Here is a 10,512-nt window from a genome sequence, read left to right on the forward strand (position 1 = left end):
TAATCTATATTACAGTATTTATTGTCGATGTGTGTTATTTTCAAGGCGTCAATGAATGTTCAAGTTACTTGTTATTTACTCTGTTGTGCAGGATGGCGGTCGCTGTACTCCGACAATTCGACCGAAAACTCCCATCGAATTGAGTTATAAAGACTGCGTCAGCAAACGTCAATACCGTCCAAAATTCTGTAGTGCCTGCAAGAAAAATAAGTGCTGCAAACCGCACCAGACGAAAACAAAAGCGATACCGTTTATATGCAAACACGGCCGCAAGGAGATGAAAGATTTCATGTGGATTAAAAACTGTAAATGTCATAAAGATTGTTAATAATGATCGTTTCAGCTCTGTGTAATTGATAGAACTGTTCGTCTTTGTAAATAGTACAACCGAATCGTCAGCATTATGTTTGTGTTTTGTGTAATTGGGAACTGTTCGTCTCTGTAGATAGTGCAATCAAAACGTCGATGTTTGGACACGAAATTCAACATTTTCAAAATGGTGGCCATTTTTTTATCACGTGAGGAACTTGCTCTGCAATCTCATATCATCTCGCCAAAAATCAGTCAAAATCTCACGCGACCAAATATGACCGCTTTGATATGAAATGAATGCATTGTAGATGGTTATTATTGTTATTATGATTATATTAGAATTATCATTATTTTATATAATTATCAATATCATTATCTTTATTATCATTAATATTATTATCATTTATCCGTAACTTGTGTCGTACCACACATTTAGTAGTTATTGTATTGTAGAATTATCTTCATTGTTACATCACACAGTGTAGTTTGTAATACACCTTGTAAAATCCCGATGTAGTTGAGTAAAGTGTAGTTAAGTACAATGTGATGTATGAGGTGTAGTAAATTGTAGCTCAGTCTTACTCAAATCGTGTACAGATGAATACAATGTAAAGTAATGACATTTGAATTCATAATTTGAAAGAAATTGTTGTAGGAGATTGTAATGTATGATATAATATAAGTCCTGTCTGTATCTGTGAATTTTAAAATAAACATTATTTCCTCTATCATAAGATATCGATATCATCTGTTGTTTCGGGTCTCGACCCCTTCTCATCCCCTCCTCCCTTCCTCCCCAAACACCTTGATTCCCCTCCCCTTAGATCAAGAACGAATCGGTGAACCGGTTGTTGCAATGCGCGCCACCTTTGTTCAATCACTGCCTCCTCGACGAACGAGTGACACGCCATCTAGTGGATATTAGAAAACAAAATAAAACTACAAATTGTGATCGCAACATTAACATATTTATTGTTTCAATGAAATTTCGTAGAAAGAAAGTGTTGAGGTTTTCATTGATATGCACAAGAAACTAGTAGCGCACCTAGCAGCTCCTCGATCGCCATAGTATGATTCTCATTCGTAGTACAAGTGCGGATCTATGGGATAGCTACTGGGGCACGTCGTACCGTTTAGGATTTCAATTGGCCCTCGAAAATATCTCCGGTCAAAAGCCTTTGCCTCCCAACATAAAATATAAAAAGGGTACATTACAAAATTCAAGCTTAAAGGCTTATAGATGTAGGTCTGCATGTAAGGCTCGTCTAAAGGTCTTTGCCGACTTTATAAGAAAAGAAACAGTGCAAAAGGGTATTGACAAATAGGGCCCAGCCCGGCATTTGAATAGGGGCTGTTCAGAATTCAGAATAATAATGATTAGGCACATAGAATGTAAGAGGGAGGGCACCAATAGAAAGTAATAGGTCACAAACATTTCGAAATTTATTATGCATCACTTGGTAGATTGGCTTTAGCTGACAAAAAGCCCATTTTTACAAAGAAAAAGGACACTTTTACGTCAGGTTCGTGAAGTATAATATTGACGAATTGATGATTTGGCGAATTGACGAGTTCGTGTTCTGGATTTTTTGAGGCATTGCAGGGTACAGGGGGCCTATTTTGAAGCGAAATGATATGTGATTTCAACGCGTGACCGGGCGCGGGCCCGGTGGTGATATGGCTATCAACTTCCACAGTTACAACAGATCCAATTGCTTAACTTAAGCCTGCTTCGCTTATCGACATAAGCTTTGCGATCGAGGTCGCTCTCAGTGTTGCGTCGGTAGGCGTCACGTCGCTTTTCGACACCCTGGCTACGAGGTCTGAAAGGTCGTTCCATCTACTCGGCCGGCGTTACTGGAGTTTCATCGGTACTAACGTAGATTTCATTGATAACCAGATTTTCATTATCGGATGGCTTATCCTGTAATATACAATAACTTACATCGTATCTGTAAATATGTATTACAGCCTGTATTACAGCCAATGACACAAAATAACCAATTTCTTCCTAAAAGTGACGTTTCTTTTTTAAACTGTTACTATGTCCTTATTATTGCGACAAAAACGAAATAAACCCCATCAGATAATATAAATTGTCACCCTTCTCACGATACATGACTTCGACTTTCGTGGCATATGGGGGATGGAGGACAATCAATCGCACAAAGACCCTAGTGTAGATTCTGCCCAACAATTATACGGGACCCACGGGACCGCCTCAAATGGCGCCTGGTAACTGGGGATGGTCTCTTCAACAACATAAGTGGTCCACAAACGGAAATTTTCCATTATCACTTACCCGACACAACACGTCTTTGTGTTTGTAACCGTAGATAATTCCAATCGCAGTTACTACGAATCCAATACATATCATACAGATTTTCACCCAGAACCCGATGGCTAACGGTAAAACCAGCTGATTCCGCATTTTGCCGGCTAAAGAATCTGTCAACGAAGCACTCTGTGGAAAGAAAATACAAAATTCGAATCGAATTGAAATTTGAATTAAGATGAAAATGTTGGATGGTTTGAGATACAGTTTTTTTGATGCCATAAAAACAGTTCAACAATGTATAATAAATTGATACCTATAGTATGCGTTATATGAGGGGTTCTGTGTGAGTCGATGTGCACTGCGTTATTAACATTGGCGTATCAAAATGACAATTTCAATTATTAATTTTGACATTAATTTTGTAATTATAATTATAATTGTATTTATCTGATAACTCTTTATTTCATTTTTAATAAATTTTGATTTGAAAGAATGTGTGCTGCGTCATCAATATATCGGGGTTAGACTGGTTGCCGGTCAATTCGATTCAAATCTAAAATAACTTAATTGATCCTCGATATTACACGTGAATATAATTGATATCGTGATTCTTTTTTATGACGTCAATATACTTTCAAGTTAGCTTTGTTCTTTTCATTTTCGTCTGAATATTTGACACTAGAAACGAGTAAGCTTGTGTCGTGATGTAGAAATTACTAGAAAAACTAACTGCTTCGAACCAGGCCAATGGATAGTATGTAGGTCGTAGATTCTTCATCGCGCTGTAAATATGCAAATGAAATATTGTCACCATGAATACGTGTACAATCATACCGCAATGCTATCCTCGTCCTCGCTGCGTATGTCATGAAAAGAATGCACAGTCGATCTACTTCTATTGTCAGCCCGGTATATAAGGCGACGGCGAGTGGGACTCGCTCTCTTTCCAGGCAGGCGGTGGCGCGACCACATCGCTCTCGGCACAGATTTGTAACAGCTGGGGTGTCGTAATTATATCTTTAGTTATACTTTTAAATAACGTAATAAACTTTTGGATTCCAATTCTGTTGTTTGCGTTTGTAAATCGGGATATTTCCACAGTTGTGCCAAGTTTCCCTTGACAGCGTATAGATTGACAACTGAAATATAAAAAACTCTGCTTAAACTGAAACTTACTCGATGCCTTTGTAGTTCTTATAATAGATATTGATTTGGAATTTCATCTCGGCAGACATTCCTACCCCTGTATACTGAAAGATTTTCATCAAAAAGAATGAGGCTAAAATGTAGGGTTAGTTTTCTTCAATATTGGAATCCGTGTACTTACTGGCTCGACGTCGATTCTAGTAGAATGGTTCTCCTTATTCGGGTGGATACCATCGATAGCGTCGATGTACTGAGGTGCGGCGTTGTAAAAATGTGGTTCTGACATAAACACCGGAGCGCCTACGAATTAGTAAACCATGCTCGTATAAGACAAATATATAAAACGGAATTAGTCTACTACTCGTTGATTTCTTTTTTTGTCTTCAGAATTTTAAATCTTAAAACAGCGAATAGTATGGTGGTAGGATCATAGCTCGCCACACCGTAGGGCGGAGTTTAACATTTAGGTCGATGCCAACATTGAGTGGTTTATGGCGTTATATCTAAGCAACTCGGTAAACTTGAGTACTGAGTTGCTTACTCGAATATGGCGGATTGGTTAGATAGATGAAAAATTTGACGGGACGTACGTGAGTTGCTAAAATAAAAAACGCCTTTAGACATTTGAAAATGTGTTTTTTGTCGAGTTATGATTACCTTGTCTACATTGGCTGACATTCAACACTCCTGAGTCAAGACAATGGTCGTTGTCGGGCATACAAAATCCTAAATTGTCCGGATTAAACGCTAGCTGGTTGAACAAATCTCAATAAGTCGACCCCCTTCAATTTGACTCGGCTGTCGAATTTCATATAGAACGACCTAAAATTCGAATCTTTATCGATAACATGATCCGATAGCAAAACATTTGCGTCTTGTGGTTAGCCTGCTAGTCATTCAAAAACTGACCATTTGTAATTACGGAAAAATAAGTTAAAAAAGAAAACAGTAAAAATAGACCATTTTTACACCCTCAACAGCAGGGCATTATAAGTGTTTTGGATGTTTCTTTTCCCCTATGGGGGAGACCAGAAAGAACCTTCGACCAAGGAACTTTGCCGCCACCAGGGTTTGACCTTGGAGTAATCATTTGAAGGTTTGACGAGACATAAACCCTGGATTGACCTGACAGTGACCGGCTGCTTAAACCACTCGGCCACTGCGCCTCTCAAATGAGCCATTTGAATGGAACGTCCATGGCATGATGCTATTGGGTATATGTGAAATACAAGAACGCAACAAATAGATTGGTAGAACGCAACAAATAGATAGGTGCAAATTAAGGAAAGCTGTAGACCTAAAAGTAACAATTATATATCGCGATAATTCAATCTTATACCTGCAAACTCCCGAATTGAAAATATAAAGTGTTTCCGATTCATCGATAAATGGATGCCACATCGTTCCATCTGGTGAAATAGAGAGATAATTAATTGATTATAGAAATAAATGATCGTAACACAAGTAAAGAAGCACAAGTAAAGAAGCAATTGACATCACTCGTTTATCCTATCTACTGCGTATCATAGTATCGTCAAAATTTGTTCAAATGTGAACATAAAATTGTTCGAATTAGTTATATTCCGAAAAAAGCACGACAAAATTCTTCTAAGACCTGTTGACCCTTGTATTCGGTTACATTGAGGTGTCCTCCAAAAAGACAACTCTCTGAAACAGATGCAAACTGCGAAATCAATCTAAAAATTGAATACAAGGGTCCAGTTCCACAGTTCCGAGTTAAAGATTTGACTCTTGAGTTAATTCGTTGAAGATGAATTGACTTTAACTCAGAGTTAACTCTTACTCACAACTCTCTGGAACCAGGTCCAGTATATTGGATGAAGAATTACAATACAAACTCCCGCCGAATTCTTGACTGGATTCTGATATTTTGAACTAAATTTTTGAGATGTCCTTTTCTCGAATTGTATTCATGTGTGTATATTAACTATTTGTAATTAGAGAGAATAAAGCATTCATTCATCCATCCACCCATCCACCCATCCACCCATCCACCCACCCATCCATCCATCCATCCATCCATCCACCCATCCATCCATCTACCCATTCACCCATTCACCCATCCACCCATCCATCCATCCATCCATCCACCCATCCATCCTTCCACCCATTCACCCATTCACCCATCCACCCATCCATCCATCCACCCATCCATCCACCCATCCACCCATCCACCCATCCATCCACCCATCCACCCATTCACCCATCCACCCATCCACCAATCCATCCATCCACCCACCCATCCACCAATCCACCCATTCACCCATCCACCCATCCATCCACCATCCACCCATCCATCCATCCACCCACCCATCCACCTATCCATCCATCCATTCATCCACCCACCCATCCACCCATCCACCCATCCATCCATCCACCCATCCATCCATCCATCCACCCACCCAACCACCAATCGACCCATCCATCCACCCATCCACCCATTCACCCATCCACCCATCAATCCATCCATCCATCCACCCATCCACCCATCCACCCATTCACCCATCCATCCATCCATCCATCCACCCACCCATCCACCCATCCATCCATCCATCCACCCATCCATTCACCCATTCACCCATTCACCCATCCACCCATCCATCCACCCACCCATCCACCCATCCACCCATCCACCCATTCACCCATTCACCCATCCACCCATCCATCCATCCATCCATCCACCCATCCATCCACCCATTCACCCATCCATCCATCCACCCACCCATCCACCCATCCATCCATCCATCCATCCACCCATCCATTCACCCATTCACCCATCCACCCATCCACCCATCCATCCACCCATCCACCCACCCACCCATTCACCCATTCACCCATCCACCCATCCATCCATCCATCCACCCATCCATCCACCCATCCACCCATCCATCCACCCATCCACCCATTCACCCATCCATCCACCCATCCATCCATCCACCCACCCAACCACCCATCCACCCATCCATCCACCCATCCACCCATTCACCCATCCATTCATTCATCCATTCATTCATTCATTCATTTTGAATAAACTAAGTTTAACCCGTTGTTTCGTTGTTTATCCATCCATCCACCCATCCATCCACCCATCCACCCATCCATCCACCCATCCACCCATTCACCCATCCACCCATCCACCTATCCATCCATCCATCCACCCACCCATCCACCAATCCACCCATTCACCCATTCACCCATCCACCCATCCATCCATCCACCATCCACCCATCCATCCATCCACCCACCCATCCACCCATCCATCCATCCATCCATTCATCCACCCACCCATCCACCCATCCACCCACCCATCCATCCACCCATCCATCCATCCATCCACCCACCCATCCACCCATCCATCCACCCATCCACCCATTCACCCATCCACCCATCCACCCATCCATCCATCCACCCATCCACCCATCCACCCATTCACCCATCCATCCATCCACCCATCCACCCACCCATCCACCCACCCATCCATCCACCCATCCATTCACCCATTCACCCATCCACCCATCCACCCATCCATCCACCCACCCATCCACCCATCCACCCATTCACCCATTCACCCATTCACCCATCCACCCATCCATCCATCCATCCACCCATCCATCCACCCATTCACCCATCCATCCATCCATCCACCCACCCATCCACCCATCCATCCATCCATCCACCCATCCATTCACCCATTCACCCATCCACCCATCTACCCATCCATCCACCCACCCACCCATCCAACCATCCACCCATTCACCCATTCACCCATCCACCCATCCATCCATCCATCCACCCATCCATCCACCCATCCACCCATCCATCCACCCATCCACCCATTCACCCATCCATCCATCCACCCATCCATCCATCCATCCACCCACCCACCCATCCACCCATCCACCCATTCACCCATCCACCCATCAGCCCATTTACCCATCCACCCATCCATCCATCCATCCATCCACCCACCCATCCACCCATCCACCCATTCACCCATCCACCCACCCATCCATCCATCCATTCATTCATCCATTCATTCATTCATTCATTTTGAATAAACTAAGTTTAACCCGTTGTTTCGTTGTTTATCTAGACCTTGTAATCTAATCACCTTTGACCATTATATCTGTCCAGTGTATTAAACTTCATGATATCTTTAACGCCGGTATAGATGTTATGTATGCCATCATCGGAGCCATTTTGCTAGAATAATAAGACACTCGAATGATATTTACGAATCAAAAATCAATTTGAAATGGCTAAGTGGTTTGAGAATTGATTTTATCTGTACTTCGAGGATTGATTTTTTTTTCTGTAATTTCAGAATCGATTTCTCATACTCCGATAAATATTCCTATCCTTTCGGGTATATCGACGCCGATCGCTTTCATAATCGGGGCGATTTTCTTCAAAAACGGATCTTCGTATCCCCAGATCATATCTTTTACTGTCAAAGTTCTAAACATATTCTCTCCTGCCAGTTTCAGAAATCCCTCCACGAGAAACCTACCCACCGGCCCGAGTTTTGCTAATATTCCTTGATATCGATCAGCCACGGTCTGAAATAGAAATGTGGCAAAGAACCTGAGTATACGTTTGTGTACATATATATGTGTATACATGTACATAATGTGTACATAAATATGTGTATATATGTACATAAACGTATATTCAGGTTCTTATGTATTTATTGAGTGGGAAACGTTACCGCGAAGACCATATTGAGAGCCGTGAAAGTATCATTTTCATTCCCGCCTGACAGTTCAGGAACGAACACATACGTAACCGGTTGTTTATAGGATACCGTCGAATTATCATTAAACGTCACATTTGTCTTCGATAACAACTGCCTGAATTTAAAAGGAACACACATCATACACATTTATATAGCTCATTCTTACTGTGAATAATCTGATATATGAATTACATATCTACACATTAATTCACGTCACCTGTAGACGTAGGGTCCTTTCTCCAACACGTTCGGCTTCGCTCCAGCCATGGTTTCATTTTCATTCAATAGACCGAATACATAGAAATTCATGTAAACCGACACAGGAGGATTTTGCCACATTTTTACCGCCTCAGATCTTTCAGTCAACGGAATAGCCTGACAATGAAGAGAACATCATCCATCAAATCGTCAACAAATGCATTCGATTCGACAAAAACTGTTTAACAATAATCGATGACAAAACGGAACTATATGGTGGCTGATAAGGGCCATCAAAATATTTCCAGACAAAAAATAATTTTGTCATGAAAAATAATTTTCCATCGAAAAATATTTTGTGAGTGAAAAATATTTCGTGAGTGAAAATAATTTTCCATCGAAAAATATTCGCAAGTGAAAATAATTTCGGTGTGAAAAATAAGTACTCTGATTTTACATGAGAGCGATATGCCCTGTGTATTTCATGCACGCAGAGATACTATACTTAGGGCTAGTAGCATGGATGAAATAAGATCAGGTGAGACAGTTCAATCGACAAGCGCGCGCGCGCACGCGCGCACTAGCGAAAAAACCCACAATTATTTCTTACACTGCAAACATATTTTAGTATCGGAATATATTTTGAAGGACGGCGATTTATTTTTCATAGCAGAACTTTTTTTGCTCAGCGTATATTTTGAAGGCGATTATTTTCATGAGAAAATTATTTTCGCTTACGAACATATTTTGATGGAAATTTATTTTGCATAGCGGAATTATTTTCACTCACGAATATTTTTCGATGGAAGATAATTTTTATGACGAAATTATTTTTAAGTCAGAATATATTTTCATGGCCCTTATCAGCCACCATAGAACTACGATAGATCGATAAAAACCACGTATTAAACACGTCTGTTTTACCTTATGCATTCCGTGGCGTATTACAGCTGGAATCACGGGGAACAGAATTATGCCAAAAGCTAACAACGTAATCCCAACAACAACAACTATTACAGCTCTAGCCAAAGCACCGAGAGCCATCTTTCTGAGCTATTCGCGCGAGCAAACTAACGAACTCAGTGTCTCATCGCTGTCTCACAGCCTAACCGTGCACCTAGGGTCAAATTCGGTTTTCGTATCTAGTCGACCAGTGGTCGGAACTGATAACCGAATACGCTTGATTTTAGAACTATTTCCGGAGTATTTTTTCGACTAACGAATAATCATTCGGTTTCGTTTAGTTCGACTATAGTTGACTAACTCAGGTAACCGAAGGTGGCCTAGCCTGTCGAGTAGTAATAAAGCAATGTCCTGAGTAAAAACTGGCGTCACCTATGGCGAACGTAGGAAACGTACGAGCCTGTTTTCGAGCCTTTTCTCCGTATCGACGTTTCGACCTGCTCTTGGACCGGATTTTATCTCCGGGTTTCGTAACTACTTGAAGTTACTGCCCTGGTTTCAGTGCGGGCTTTCATCGCTGATTTCCGTCCAGGATGACTTATTCGCTGGTGTCAGTCCAGGGATATTCTATTCGCTGGTTTCAGTCCAGGAATATCAACTGGTTATAATTCCTGAAATTTTGGTTTGTTCTCATCGGGTCATAATTAGGTTTTTCTGTTTCTTCACAGAAATTAAACCCTATTGAGATTCGCGTGATTATTAGGGTTTTCCTGACTTTCGTCGGAAACCCTCTTGTAATTCTGTTGATTATTATTATCATTTACATGTTTTCCACTTTTTTCATCACATAAAATTCATCTTCTCTTGGATTCGACCATAAACAGCTACTTACCGGAATGTTGAATTCTGATAGAAATAT

At 41.4% G+C, this 10,512-nt stretch overlaps 1 protein-coding gene and 1 pseudogene across 1 annotated transcript in view; one reads left to right on the forward strand and one right to left on the reverse strand.

Annotated features, from left to right (window-relative positions):
• The window catches only part of LOC141908773 (CCN family member 2-like), a 47,861-nt gene extending 46,865 nt beyond the window's left edge, over window positions 1-996 (forward strand). Inside the window, exon 5 of the mRNA XM_074798968.1 lies at window positions 92-996. Coding sequence (XP_074655069.1) covers window positions 92-328 — 237 coding nt within the window. The 3' untranslated portion in view covers window positions 329-996. The remainder of the gene's footprint in view (window positions 1-91) is intronic.
• Window positions 997-2,152: 1,156 nt separating this feature from the next.
• LOC141909185 (scavenger receptor class B member 1-like) lies at window positions 2,153-9,734 on the reverse strand (annotated as a pseudogene).
• Window positions 9,735-10,512: the final 778 nt, after the last annotated feature.

The sequence above is a fragment of the Tubulanus polymorphus genome, chromosome 7 (genome assembly GCF_964204645.1).
Source record: "Tubulanus polymorphus chromosome 7, tnTubPoly1.2, whole genome shotgun sequence".
Classification (NCBI taxonomy): domain Eukaryota; kingdom Metazoa; phylum Nemertea; class Palaeonemertea; order Tubulaniformes; family Tubulanidae; genus Tubulanus; species Tubulanus polymorphus.